Here is a 14,860-nt window from a genome sequence, read left to right as displayed (position 1 = left end):
ACTGAGATAGCAGCAATAGGCGTGCTGAGGTGGTTTTGGAGAGCATGGAACTCAGGGGAAAAAGAAGGAAAAAAAAGTGCACCAGAACTGACACATTTGGATCTGAGGTTTGTTAGCTCAGCCTTAAGTATAAAGAATCCTTGCAAAATTAAGAAGCCAGCCGGTGATTCAGATTATGCTTACAAACACCTTGTGACTTGATACTGGCTTCCATTTGGAGAAGGCTCTTGGGAACTGAGCTCAAGGTGAACTGAATTAGGTGCTGCTGCTTCTTGCCTGTTGCACTCACTGTGTGCAGAGGGAATGCCAGGTCACACTGTTGGTTGCAGCCACGAGCTCAGCATGCTGTCTTGATGATAAAAGGTGTTGTTTCCATGCGTTGTATTTCCACAGCGTTCCTCCCGTCTTACCCCTGATCCATGCACAACATACACGTGACTTTGCAGAGAAAACCCAAGTTGGCTTGACTCCATGCTGCATTGTGAGTTTTTAAGAGGACCTCTTAAAAAAAACAAAAAGTAGGAAAGCAAGAAAATGAGCAAATACCAAGGAGATGTCAGTACTTGAGCTGCTGTTTCAAAAACATGATTACAACATGGTTTATTCAAAGATAATTTTGTCTTACACTGGGAGGCTAATTTCATCTTCCCTTGTCCCTTGAGAGAAAAACTTTAGAAACTGGGCTTGCAGCAAAGAGGGTAAGGCATCTTTGTTTAATTCTTTTTCTGGCTGACTCGCTTTGAGCTCATATGCTGAATTCTGGCTGGAGGCAGCTGAGGACAGAGCTGGTGTTTGCTGCATGGAGCATCTGAGGGTAACAGCAGCGCGGCTACAGAGCTGGGAGAGGAGCAGTGAGTGAGTTCACAGAGTCATAGAATGGTTTGGGTAAGATGATCACCTAGTTCCAACCCGCCTACCATGAGCAAGGTTTCCAAACACTGGCTCAGGCTGCCCAGGGCATCATCTGACAGCTCTGCATCCTTCTTGTGCCGTAGATCAAGCGAGTATTTTTCAAAGCTGGTTTCAGAGCCTCAGTGTCCCAGTTTTTGCCCATGCAGCTCGTGCTGAGAGGATTTTGAGCTGAGTGAGCTCCCCAAAACCTTCCACAGGGCTGGTCCCAGCCTTTTGAAGAAGCTTTTGGGGTATAAAGTCTAGCTGGGATAACACCTGCACTTGATTTTGGACCTCCATTGTGGAGGCATCAGTGACATGCTCCAGGGTCTGGCATGACTTGTGACAGCCCCGGCTGCTCTTACTGCTTTATGACAGCCATATTGCCATTGTTTGATTTATTCACTTTTTATTATTATTATATCTTATAGCCTATCATCAGGGTGGGGAAGCGGGGATCTTTGGCCGTTCAGCACGCTGCGAGCAGAAGGATGTTGCCAGTGAGTAATGGTGCAGCAGGAGCGTAGGGCGAGGGATGGCTGGGGGATGAATCAGCCGGCACGGCCCTGCACATCTGTCCAGGAGGCAGAGAGCGAGGAGGCTGAATCATGCAGAGGAAGCCACCCGACAGCCTCCAGCTGGGCTCTGCAGCAATGGTGAAATGCAGCGACCCGGGGGCAAGATGTAGAGGAAATGGCACCCCCCGGCAGGTCTGTGTGTTCCCTTGTGGCACCTTGTTGCTTTTTCGAATCTTTTTTCTTCTTTCTCCTCCTCCTCCTCCTCCACCCATCTGCCTCCTGAATCATTTCTGGATCAGCATGTGGTTTGTCAGTGGATATGTACAGTTTCTATGGAGTGCAGGCTTTCTCCTATGGATCTGTATCGTTTTGGCAGGGCTAATGGTTAATGCACATCAGTAATTGAGAAGGAAATGGATACTGTTAGGGAAGCCACTTCCCTTGTTTGCTGCCTCTCTCCATGGATGTTTATCGGGGGTAGGATGGACTAAAAAGAGGTGCAAGGCAAGCAGGGTGTGCATGCTTGTAGTCAAGCTTATAGCAGGAAGCTTACAAGCAGGAATGGGACTGACTTCTTACGTGGTCTGATAGTGACAGGACAAGGGGGAATAGCATTAAACTAAAAGAGGATAGATTTATGTCAGATGTCAGGAAAAAGATCTTTACTCCGAGAGCTGTGAGGCCCTGGCACTGCTACCCAGAGCAGTGGGTGCCACGTGTCTGCTTTGCCCAAGGCCAGATTGGATGGGCCCTGGGCAGCCTGAGCTGGTGAAGGGCAGCCAGCCCATGGCAGGGGTTGGGGCTGGGTGGGTTTTGAGGTCCCCTGTAAGTTAAGTCATTCTGTGATTGATTCTATGATTGATTGATTCCATGATTAATAATGGCTTTTTGTTAATGTATTTACATAGCAAGAGGTTAAAAAAAAAGCTTCATATTTAGAAGACATATCCTTCTTACTCCTCACACAAGGTTTTTGTGCCACTCACATGGTTATGTGGCAGTGCTGGTATCACTTAATGTGTGAAACATGCTGGTACGAGGAGGAGCAGGATGCCACATTTGGCATCACCATTGCTGTCACAGCTGTCTGCAGTGTGACAGGGGAATGGGGTCACGTGGAGGTGGTGAGCTCTTGTGCATCAGTCTAATAGATTGGTCAGTGGTACTGCTCTGGGGCTTTAGGGGAACAGTGTCAAAACTCTAGTCTCATTTTATAGAATGAAGAGTGTGATAAAACTTAGGCGAAACACAGTTGCTGCACTTGTTAGTTTTATTTGTTGTATTTACTAAATATCATTCGTTACCTCATGTAAGACAGTTGTAATATATTAGGAAAAAATCAAGATAAAAATTGATTGTGGCTTTAAAAAAATCATTTCAGGATACAGATCTCCTGCAACTACCTGTTTGGCCAGACTCCTGTGTGCTTTTTGCTTATCTTGCATGTGATACAAAACAAATACCATCTGTCATGCAATAACTTCCTTTCTCATTACAGTAAATGATAATACTAATTAGCTTTGCTTGGAATCTGTTAATATTTTGTACCCTTGCATGAAAGTAGTAGGACTTGGGCATGCAGATCTGCATGTGCTGCTTGCCTGTTCAGTGTGCCACAGGGTGAATTATTCCAACAGCTTGCTTTAACAAAGTGATTTTTCTTGTCTTTCTCTTACTTACAACTTCCCAAGAGCTTCTGCCATGGGCAGCTGTAATGACTGACTGATCCTTTGAATGATTTTGAAGGCAATTTTGCAATCGCTGGCAAACGCGCTGCCCTACAAAGCTGAGGGTTGTTCAGTAATCCATTGGGAAAGAGAGCTGTGGGGATTTGGAGGTTTCCCCCAGCTCAGGAGTGCTATTCTCTCATTGGAAAGTTTCACCACCAAGACAAAAGCCCGCATGTGAGGTTTTGGAGCCCTTTGGAGCCAAGGGCCAGGTCTCAGTTTGCAGGGGTCCTGGTCTGCACAAGCAGGATGGAGCTGTTTCTCGTAAGCTAAATGAAATCCCACATCAGTGCTGAACAAGGGTCGCAGTGAAAGGGCTGCTTTGTTGGCTGCTGCCTTGTTGCTGGAGGGAAGCACGGAGGTGGGTGGCTGGGGTGCTGCAGGTGTCTTGGTTTTTCAGAAGTCCTTTTCCCTCTGAAGACAAACAAACAAAACTGCTATTAGTCTTTACTAGGAAGGTTTTTATGAGCTTTTGAGCCGCGCTGCAGGGCTGAAAGCAAACTGGGGCCTCAGCCCAAATGCAGCCAGTCTTTGTTCTGCCTTTATGGAGACCCAGAAAAGCAGTAAAGAACAAAAAATCAAATCAGAAGGTACCCTCAGCACTGAATAAAGTCACGTAATACCAAGAGTGCTTAATGGGACGTGCACATAGCACTGTGTGTGTCATGTAACTTCCCTGAGCTGGCTGGCGGTGATTTCCAAATTCTGTTTCCTTTAGGGCCGGATTTTCCCCTTCCTCCTGCCTTGCTGCCTGCAGCACAGGGCACTGCTGTGGCTAGCGATATGCTTGGAGTTAATATGATCCTTTTTCCTCTTTTTTTCTTTCCTTTTTTCTTTTCCTGAAATGGTGGATCAGCATACAAGCCAAGTGTGCTGCTGAGCTGGGATCAGCAGCTTTGCTGTAGGTGTGAGTTGTCATAGCGCATGGTGTTGGAGAAGAACAGCCCTTTCTGGTTTCAGAGGGAAGCTGAATGGCAGTATTAAATCCCCATGAAGTATTCTTGTCCTGTTTAGAGAGACAAATGTCCTGAAGGAGAGACTGTGAGCTTAATGTAAGGTAAAGTGCCGCAGGACACATGTGCTGCAGGACTGGGCAAGCAGTGCTGGAGAGAGGGGTGCTGAGATCAGTTTGATTCATCTCCTTTTCTTACGTTAAGATGGAAGCAAAAATTTCTCAGCGCAACTTTTTATTTTGTCAGCACTGGATTTGAACGACAGGACACTGGAGATCAGTCGTGATGTGATGCAGTGAGGAGCACAAGAGCAAGTTCCTGAGCACACAGTCAAATCCTGTCATAGAGTAGAATCACAGAATCACTCATGTTGGAAAAGACCTTAAAGATCATCAAGTCCTGAGATGGATAACTTTGTATTGGAATTGGGAAGATTTTTCATGGCTTTTACATGGATTCCACTTTAACATTGGATTTGGTTAAAGTGGCACAGATGTCATTTTTTCTTGCTCATATTTTAATGAAAAAGTGTCGGACCTGCAGGTAAATGGTACTGAAATATCAAACTTTATTTTGCTGTAGCTCTGTGTGCTGAAAATGTTTTTATTTATTTATTTATTTATTTTTTCTGATGAGGAGTTGCCTTATGGTTCTGAGAGGAAGATAGCAGTTGTAATCTGCAGCTATTTCATCCTTGCTAGAACGTTCAAGAACCAAGCAAGCTTTAGATCAAGAAGACTGGGTGCCGGAAATGATAGTTTGTGGTGATTAGATAGGTGGTGCCCTATTTGCATGAGAATTGGTGAGAATGTGGAAGCTTAAAGACAGAAGTTTGAATTTTGAAACCCTTTCAGTGCTTGTTTGATAGAAGAGAGCTGCTTGCCTCCTGCTGGTATCTATCCAGCAGTAGAGCCACACCTGAAGCTCTCCAGTGGGATGTCTGCAGGTGGTGATGAAGGGATGGAGGAGGACAGGGACCATGATGGATACAGTCTGCTGGGAACTAAGAATGAAGGCAGTGAGGAAAATAAATGTCGGGTTGGACCTTTGATGTGTGGTGGTTACCATTCTGCCTGAGAAGTGAAGATCTCCTGGCTTTGCGAGCTGGAAGGTCAAGAGGGGAGAAAGTACTGAGGTAACTTGAGGAGGCATTGGCATGGAATTTGAGAGATGATATTCCTCAAATACATCCTTGTAGTTGGCCTCAGAAAATCTTGTGGTGATAAGGTTTAGTGAGTAATTACGTTTTTCTCCTCATCAGTGTAGATGTTCCTTCAACTTGGTTGACTTTTCCTTTGTTCAAGTGCAGTGGCCAAGGGCACCAGCTCATGCTGCCATCCCAGTGGTAGGACAGTCATGCCTCAAGTTTATTGGACGAAGTGGTGATGGGTTGAGGTTGGACTTGATGGTATTGGAGGCCTTCTCCAGCCTTTATAATTCTGTGGAAGTGAGTGAATTTATGCTCTGCTTGAACAGCCTTGCTAGAGAAGAATTGTCACCTTCTAAAGCTATTTAATAGCTAATGTGCTATTAAATTACAGCAGGTGTTTGGAAGTGCTCGTAGGAGAAGGCTGGGCCCAGACATCTTATTCCTCCATCCTCATACCTGACAGGTGCCGTTTCCCACCCACCAGACAAAGGAGTTACTCGCCACTGAGTCAAAGCCAGATGTTTAATGGGGCTCAGGGCTTTTTCCCTGTTGGCCCTGCTGCATTGCAGTTGTTTAAGTACTATAGACTTCAATAGGCAGTGCTGGCTGCACTGCACCATGCAGTTCTGGCATGCTGCAGGAAAGCACTGCTTTTCCCTGACACTGTGGTCAGTCTCTTAGATGCACGAATGCCTTGTGAAAGTTGGTCTAAGATAAAGCAGCTGTGCTTCACAAAAATAATCATTGAGACACTTCATGGTTAGGAGAATTCTCCATATCCTTCAGAACAGCAATTACACCATTTTTAAAATATATGTTTTTCTACATACATATGCACGCCCACAAGCTATAATTTTTAAAGGGTTCCCCTTCCCTTCCAATAAAAGCTACCTTTCCTCCCTGGGTTGATTATGGTTTTTGTTCTGGGTGGGGCCATCTAACAACCTGGGACAGCCCCAGCAGCAGCTGGCCAGCTGCCATGCAGCTGGGTGATCTGCAGACGCTTTCCTCTGCAAGACAAATCTGTAGGGTTAAGATAGCAAAGGACTCCATTTAAGAGCATAATTAAGAATAGTTTGCCTGAAAGGCGTAGCATGCAAGCCAATAAAGTGAGGGGAACTAAGGCTAATGCTGGATTCTCAGCTGCTTTGCTTCTAACTATGTGAAAGATGTGCATTATCTAACCTTAGTGACAGTATCTCATAAACAGAAAAAAGCCAAATATTTTCACCCACCTCATTGCTGCACATTCTGGAATAGCTGAATTGCCAGGCTGTCATCAGAAAGTGCATGGGGCAGGCTTCAGTGTGATTGCTTCACTTCATGGTGCTCCAAGCCAGCCAAGTGCCCTGGAGTCTGCAGGCTGGTCCTGAGCTTGGGAGAGGTGGATGGCTTGCAAGTAGTCAGAGCTTTGGTGTGTTCTCATAAAGTTAAATCTCAAGGAAAACAAACAGCTTCTGTGTGCAGGAAGCAAGGTCCATATATGGACCTGAAATATTTGAATACCTCCCCAGCATTTATCAACTCTGGTGTGAGGAAAGGAGTATTGCCTATTCTAGGCTTATGGATGGAAACTGAAGACAAGATTTTGGATTGAGGGAAGTCTTGAAAATTCAGTGTGCACTTTCTGAGTGCTGATCTAGTGACTGCACCACGCTGTCATGCCCTAACCTTCATTTTTCCTTTCTTTCTTATATTTTTCTACATCCCTTGGCATCGATCACATGTTGGGAAATGTCTGTGGCTGGAGCCCAGTAAGATGGGTCCAAGCTCCCAGGGTAGTGCAGCGTCACCAATAACTTGATCACGTAGCAAAGTGTGCCAAGCGATTATATGAATGGAGCCAGAGCTGCACCTTGCTTACCTTGCCAAAGGCGAACCCTTCTGCAGGACAAGGTCCTTTTCTTATAAGGGGCAGAGGTCTTCTTGCTGAGATAGGGGATGGAAACTAGCTTTTCTTGCTTGATAGGAAGTGGCTCTTCAAATTGGGAGAAGTGGTGTCACATCTGGACATGCCGATGTTGAGCACATGGATAAAATTGGTGGTCCTGATGGCAAAGATTGTAAAAGAGCTGTAGGTTGTGCTATCAGCCTGGATGGGAAAATGAAAAGCTGATGGCTTAGTGCCCCACCACAATGTGGTTATAATGGGCAGCGTTTAGATCAGGGCAACTAAGTTGTACACATAGGTATCCAGCAGTACGCAAAAATCACTAAGCATAGAGAAATCACTGAGAAGTGCAAATTATTGATGGAAATTACAAAGTACTAAGTAACTCCTGATTTCTTGACTTTTTTTTTTCTTTTCCCTTTAAGTGGATGATTTCTGCAGAAAAGTAACTGAAGACAGCATTACTTCTGGGACAGCCAGAGGCTCCCATTGGGGTAGTAAGTGACAGAGAAAGCTGAATTGAAGGTGGCAGTTTTCAAGCCTGGTTGGAGGAGCAGCAGTTTGTCTGGATGGCTTTTGCAGATGGATGGGAAAGAGGGTGGTATCTAAAGCCTTTTACCTCAGAAGAAAGCTTGAAATTTAATGGGACTTCTCTAGAAGTCCAAGGAATCAATGTAAAATCAAGACCAATACTGAGCCTTGGAAGACAGGAGATGGTTGAGGCAGAAAGGCATGATTGGGTTTATTTGTTCTTTATCTATATGGACCATAGAAGAAGAGAACACAAGTTATCCTGGATGGAAGCAGCTCAGTTTTTACTAGGAAATCAGCTGGAGTGTTTTACTCAATTCTGAGCATCGGGAAGCGAAGGCATTAAAGTTGCCATGGATGAAGTCTAGGAAATACAAAGGTAACTGGATACCTCTGTAGGCATGCTTGCCTCATTTCCTGTACCAGAACACTGTGTTGAGGACTCAGATCAAAAATATTGTTAAAAACTTAGTTTCTTGGTTCTGGGAGTGCATGGCACGTGCCAAGTGCAGTGCAGGTAGTATAACTGAATGTTCTGAAAGCTTTCTATCAGACTGCTCAAAGTCCTCAGAGCAATAGAGATAAAATCTAAGCGTGTGTGTGCTGTGCTGAGAGGTTAGTAGCTTTCATTGTGTAGCAAGAAGGAAGGAGCATCTATAAAATAAAGTGGGCAAAGGGAGAACTTCAGGGTGTTTTTTGCCAGATTGGCCCTGCTGCAGGAGGTTGGCCCTGGGCAAGTCCCCTTGCGCCTCTTGATCTGTCCTCCAGATGGGTGCAGGTTGAGCTTTTCCCTCCTGATGAGCTCCCCTGGGGGCCTGGAGGTGGACGTAGATGCCCCCATGGTAGAGACTCTTTGTGACCTTTCATGATGAGCAGTTTCTTCCAGAAATTTATTGTTGTGAGCTTATGATGTACTGTCTTTGAAAGCCCTTCAAAGAGCTGGCGGAGCTTCTTTTAAGAGTGTGGCATGGTTCGCATAGGCCTGGTGATCTGAGCTGAGGTGATTCCTGTTTCCTTCCATCTGAGGTACCAGCTGGAGTCACAGTTGTGTTTTTACTGCAATGCTGTCATGGTTACGGGGCAATTTCTGAGGGCCATCTTCCATGCTCCATTTGGCTCCCTTGAGTTCCTGGGTTATGTGAGCTCCATGGTTTTTCCACCACTGTGGAGACCAATTCCCTTACACATACCATGTGGGTGTTAGCCTTGGGGCTCCACTTGGCTCGTCCTGCTCTCCTCGTCCCCATCTCTAATGGCATAGCACAGCTTGTTTGATGTCTGTGTTGACATTGGGAAACTCAGTGGAGCCGTTCCTTGTCGTTCGGTGGGTCTCTTCACTATGGGGGTCTTGAGCACTCAAGACCACGCATTGCGGAGGCGGATTTCCATCTTGGCCACAAACTCTGCAAATGCACTGCGATCGGATCGGTGCTGCCGAAATACCGCCCTCAAGAAAAACACCCTGATGAGAATGTGTGATGCTCACAAAAGGTTCTGTTTTGTTTTGTTGCCATTGCAGTGACAGCTATATTGTGCGAGTCAAAGCTGTGGTTATGACCCGAGATGACTCCAGTGGGGGATGGCTGCCGCAAGAAGGAGGCGGCCTCAGTAGAGTTGGCGTCTGCAAGGTCACGTACCCAGAGGGCAATGGAAGAAGTGGATTTCTAATCCATGGTGAAAGGCAGAAAGACAAACTGGTAATAGAACCTAATTCAACTTTTGTCTGTTCTTATAATGAGAATTATCCCGTATCTGATGCTATTGTGTTCTTGTGCAAGATTTGAAAAATAAAAATAAAAAAGGCATGTACAGATAGAGCCAGATTGTACAAAGCAATCCCATCCTCATCTAGAAGACTGTTGCCATCTCTCACTGTCCGGCCGTCATGCTGCACGAGCAGGTAAATTTTCAACATCCGTGTGCAAAGAACCCCCCTCTGATTCCTTGAGAAAGAGCCTGCGTTTTTCTCACATCTAGCAGGGCTTTGTGAGAAGTGAATTGAAGTGTAAAGAATCCATGAAGCCAGTCACATTGCACTGAGTAATGCAGCGCAAGACTTTAAAAATGGCAATGAATTATTTATGCTGCGTGCTGCTCAAGGTTCGAACAAGCAGGGTGAGAATATGAAGACAAGTTGTCTCTTATGAATTGACGCACTCGGTTTCTTCTGGTAGCTGTTTAGATGGAGGAAAAAAAAAAAGATGCTTTCCTTTCCCGTACAAAGCAAATTAATAAAGCCTCTTCCTTTTTTGCAGAGTCTGGTTTAACTGTTGTATTTTGTTACCGCATTTTTATATATTCGATTCTTCTGAAATCCACTCTTATGAAGAGATGGGCTGGCTTAAAAATAGGCTCCCCACACAGGCTCAGGAAGCTGAGTGCTTGGGAAAAAGTGTATATATATCACTTGAGATGGAAATGGCCCTGCTTTCAAAAGTTCTGGTGCTTTAAAGCTGTTTCTAGTGCAGCTCATCTTTTGCGTTAGTGTTTTGCTTAGGATGCTTTTTTTTTTACATTATTTTCAAGCAGTACTTAGGTTTGGGGGAAACAGGGTAAGACTTAAAAGCTGTTTCTGTTCTCCTTGAGCATCACCTTAGAAATGATTTCTGGCACAGCAGCATGGCTGGGCATGAGGGAGGAAAGAGAAGTGGGGGAGTGTAATGGCGCCTCCTAAATCTGCCCCAGCGAAAAGTACCTACTCAAAGCCTAATGAAAAGATGAATGTGTGATGCTTATGAGAACAATTAAAGGATCTGGTGTTTATTAGTCATAATTTAGTAGGGAAGGATGTGCTCTCTACCAGCATAGCGCAAATCATGACTTGGCTTGCTTTTGGGGAGAGGAAGGCACTGGTTGAGGCTGAAGTGGTGACATCTGTGTCTTTGGTATGGGAAAAGTGACTTTGCTCCTCTCCTTTTCCCAGGTGGTGCTGGAGTGCTTCGTGAAGAAGGACCTGGTGTACACCAAGGCGAACCCGACCTTCCACCACTGGAAAGTGGACAACAGGAAGTTTGGGCTCACTTTTCAAAGCCCCGCCGACGCTCGAGCCTTTGACAGAGGCGTGAGGAAAGCCATTGAGGACCTCATTGAAGGTACTAGGGCGTGTGGAAACTTGAAGTGTGTTCAAAGCAAGGAGATGGGGAGATGTCAGGGTTGAATATCAGCCCTTGGGCTTGGAAGTCTCTTTGGTACTTCCAAGCATGCCAGGGAAGCTCACTTCAGAGAGCTGTGTCTCTCCATTCCTTCAGGAGAGAAGGGATTTAAGCCTAAGAACTCTTTCATCCCGTCTGAGCTGGTCTGCCAGGATCTCACCCGTTAGTTGTTGTGTGGGTATGACTGCTTTTTTGATAGGCTGTGCTTTCGTGTTAGGGACAACAACAGCCCAGGCTCGCCTTTATGTGTAGCCGAATCTACTTACACTGAGTCTTTGTTAAATCAGCCGAGGATGAATTCCTGCACGAAGCTGAATTAAAACTTTGTTTTGTTTTTGCAGTAATTACTTTTGTCTGTGTCCGCTTGGCTGAATGGCTGTGCTTGAAGACTTTGTTGTTTGTTGGTTTTTTTTTGGTAATTCTTTAAAAATGCATTTGAATTGCCCATGCTTTGAAGAGGTCATAAATTCTTCCTCTTCACATCTCGCTGCAATCAGTCATAATACAACTATAATCCAGTACTACTTGATTTTATTTACATGAAAATTAATTCTCTGATTTTTAGCCATCCCACTTCATGCAGGGGCTCAGTGCCCTGTCCTTGCTTTACCATGTAAGGGATAGGTACAGAGTGGGAATTAATCCTCCATGGCCCTTTCCTGCTTTGAGGAAGGATCTTTTCAACTACTGGCCATTCGCTTTTTCCTGTTTGTTTGTTGACCTGAACAAATCATGGCTGACCCTCTGCTTTCTTCCTGCTTGCTAACACAGGAAGCATTTTGATTCACAAAAGTAACATTTTATAGAAATGACACATGGCCAAGCAACATTTAAAGATTTTAGCTCAGTTGTATGGAGTATTTTGGAGATGCACCCAGTACATGGCAACTCCTATTCTTCTCTTTTTGATCCATTTTGCAGTGGAAGTATTTAAAACCGAGTTCCTCTGCATCTCAGATACTTCAAAATCAGCAACTCTATATTTATCGCATTAACAGCACAGACTGATCCTCATGAATGTGCTCCTGCTTAACTTCCAAATAAGGCTTTCTGAATGGAAAACAATCACTGGCACGTGCACACACAGTGTCAGGCCTTGGCTTTCATTTGCTGCTCGTTTTTTGTTTGCTTCATCAAATTCAGCAGGTAATATTAAGCAGGGCAAACCGTGCATCTGAAGCTTCATGAAATCACTGCTCTATCCAGTAGGTTATTTCATGTTGCTTTGAAAACCTGTAAGTTTTGTGCACAAGTATAGTAATCCTGGGCAGCTTTGTAGAGAAAATCTAGATTTTTTTTCATTTTTTATTTTTTATTTTTTATTTTAAAGCTATTGTAGCAACCTGCTTGAACGTTTTCACATTAACTTAGTGTTTTAAGTGGGCTTTCACACTTGGCTCTGCACATCTTCCTGCTTACGCAACGGAATGCAGCCAAGGCTGCTAGAGTTTAGCATTATATAAGGAACATTATTTAGGAAAAATTTCCAGAGTGAAGGTGCTACAAAGCATTTAGCTATTCTAGTTAGAGATGAATGTGGCTGCAACCCAGTATGATGAAGCACCTCAATGAGGGGACACCAATGGGGTGAGAGGAGAGATCAGAGATATAGGATACGATTTCCCACTTTTTGAGGCAGTTGTGAGTATTTTCTGTCTTTTTTTATGGCTTTGTGAATTTCAGTTCCTTTCAGATACATTGCTTACATGGGGAAGGATGATTGTCTGACGAATAGCTGATAGCAGAGATGTTTAATTGTATTTAATAACTTGCTAATTTACAAGAAGAAAAAAAAGCATCAAAAACTTCCTTTTCAAAGTAAGGTTTGTTTTTCAATACAAAGTAATTTTTCTTCCCCAATTTCAGAGCATTCTTGAGGAGTAACTCATGAGTGGCCCTAAGCACCGATCAGCGCGTAGCTTTACCGTTCTTCAGAAATGAAAGCCTTCTGCAACTGGAAATGCTGACTGCTATTTTTAGCAGAGTTAATTAGCATTGGCAGCGGTGTAGTTACATGTCAAGAAACACTCTCAGATGTTACCTTTCCAACCCAGCTAACAGCAGGTGGTTTTTCTTCCAAAAAAAGCCGCTTTTTACATCTGTCCAGCAAACAAAGTTGTTAGCCTGCAAGCATTCACCAGCCTGGTAATAATAACAATTGGAAAAGTGGTGTGGAAGTGTTGTATTTAAAAAAAAAAACTGTTTATTTCTAGGGTCTACTACTTCCTCTTCAACGCTTCACAACGAGGCTGAGGTTGGCGACGATGATGTCTTCACAGTAAGTGCATCTCCCTTCAGGTCATTCTCCTTTGTGCTCTGGTTTTACACTGTCAGGTTTGAAAGGCTTAAGGGTTTTTTGTTGTTGTTGTTTTATTACCTGGGTTTGGCTTCCGGCTTTAATTACGTTTGTACAGTGGGTGTATTTTATTTGATGGAAGCATAAATCCTGCAGAAGGTAAACCTCTGCAGGAGCAGTTGGGTTTCTCTTGATCTCCCATTGCCACGTGAAATGCATGACAAAGCAGAGCAGATGTTGTCAGGGCTGGAAGTGAGCAAGTAATGTCCCTCCAGTTTAATATGCCTTGGTCTGAGTTGTTCTTCTCTGTATGCAAGTACAGTAGGTAGCTGCTTCTCAGGTGTGCAGTCAAGGAAATGAAGTTCTGAAAAATTGCCTTTGTTATTGGGAACAAAAGTCAACCTTGAAGGCGTTCGGTGCGTACGTGAAGGTAGAAAGTTCAGACAGCAGGAGGAAGGCACACTGGTACATGAGCTACCCAACCAGTGGTGGCTGAAGGAGGAGTGAGTTGCTCATAGTGAATTTGTGGTAATGTCTGAAATGTGTTTTGGAGCTTTTTTGAAACAGGAGCACCTCCTGTTCCTGCTGCACTTGAACACTTTGAAAAGGAGGAGGAAAAAAAAAAGCACAACAAAAACAGTGAATATGTCAGATGAAATTGTAATCTGATCACTGATATTCCATGGACTGAAAACAACGCTCACAATGAGTACTTTGTTTTACTACACTTATTTACCTGGCTCCACTCACAACCCCCTTCCTTACACAATAAATGCCCTCGTTGCATGGTGCAGGTGGGGGTGGGCTGCCAGGTGGGATGTCCTTGTTCAGATCCTTCTTTGGGACACCCCTTTGCACCTACAGGGAGCAAGGCAGGGCTGAGGATGGGGAGGAGTGCTATCCATCCAGCCAAAAGGTGCTTTGAAGGCCAAGTGAGATGGCACAGGACAGGGTTTTGTGCTATGCTCCCACCCAGCTGCTGGCACATCATCTGGCCTGTCCTTTTGTCATGGCTCCAGAGGCAAACAACAGCAGGCAGGGTTAAAAGGTGACTTCCTGTGCTCGGCAGAAAACCCATCATTAGCAGCTGCTTCCCAGCTACCTGCCAGGGGTGATTTATAGGCGCAGAGCTGGGGGAGGCCCTGCTGGAGCCAGGCCAGCTTACCAATTTGTGCTGTTTTGTCCCCAAAGCAGGGCTTTTCTGTTGTTATCGGAGTGAGGATGGAGTGAGGATGGTCGCTGAATGCGTGGGCATCCACCAACCAGCTCTCACTGGGTGAAGCATGGAAATGCTCCGTGTTAAAGCAGTGAAAAGCAGCCTGCAGAAAGAGCAAAGGAGACTTTTTATTTTTTTTAAACTACAATCCTGCCAGTTGACATTTGGGGATGCTCCTGTATTCGTCCACAGACCCAACATTATGTTGATTTTTAAACTGGCAGTACTTGTTACAGGAGGAGGAAATTGATGCCATTTGGGATGTGTTGCATTATTTCAGGGAATCTGAGCGAGCCGTGCACCCAATCCACTCAAACTCCTGCATTCCCCCAAAATGCTGAGGCTCTTCCCTCAGCCTCACCTGGGTGCTCATCACCCAGCATCTTGGGTTTCTTGGGCTGAATCTCTCCTTTCACTGCAGTAAAGTTCTTTGAAGTTCTTGGCTTGCCATTCATCTGGGAATCCTGATAGGTGATGGTGGAGCCTGAGATCTGCATAAGCCAGAAATAACACACTGAAGTGTATAGAGCTTTTA

At 44.8% G+C, this 14,860-nt stretch overlaps 1 protein-coding gene across 2 annotated transcripts in view; it reads left to right on the top strand.

Annotated features, from left to right (window-relative positions):
• SPRED2 (sprouty related EVH1 domain containing 2) overlaps positions 1 to 14,860 on the top strand; it is a 51,022-nt gene that overhangs the window by 18,735 nt on the left and 17,427 nt on the right. The window contains exons 1-4 of one of the 2 annotated variants that reach the window (XM_052699258.1): positions 1,508 to 1,601; positions 9,181 to 9,358; positions 10,585 to 10,753; positions 13,027 to 13,091. In XM_052699258.1, the coding sequence (XP_052555218.1) occupies positions 1,585 to 1,601; positions 9,181 to 9,358; positions 10,585 to 10,753; positions 13,027 to 13,091 (429 nt within the window). In that variant the 5' untranslated portion in view covers positions 1,508 to 1,584. Of the gene's footprint in view, positions 1 to 1,507; positions 1,602 to 9,180; positions 9,359 to 10,584; positions 10,754 to 13,026; positions 13,092 to 14,860 lie in introns of those variants that run through there. The other variant, XM_052699255.1, reaches the window with a different exon arrangement.

This window comes from Tympanuchus pallidicinctus, unplaced genomic scaffold (genome assembly GCF_026119805.1).
Source record: "Tympanuchus pallidicinctus isolate F22 unplaced genomic scaffold, pur_lepc_1.0 scaffold1, whole genome shotgun sequence".
NCBI lineage: Eukaryota > Metazoa > Chordata > Aves > Galliformes > Phasianidae > Tympanuchus > Tympanuchus pallidicinctus.
This window is presented reverse-complemented; position numbering and strand designations above follow the sequence as displayed.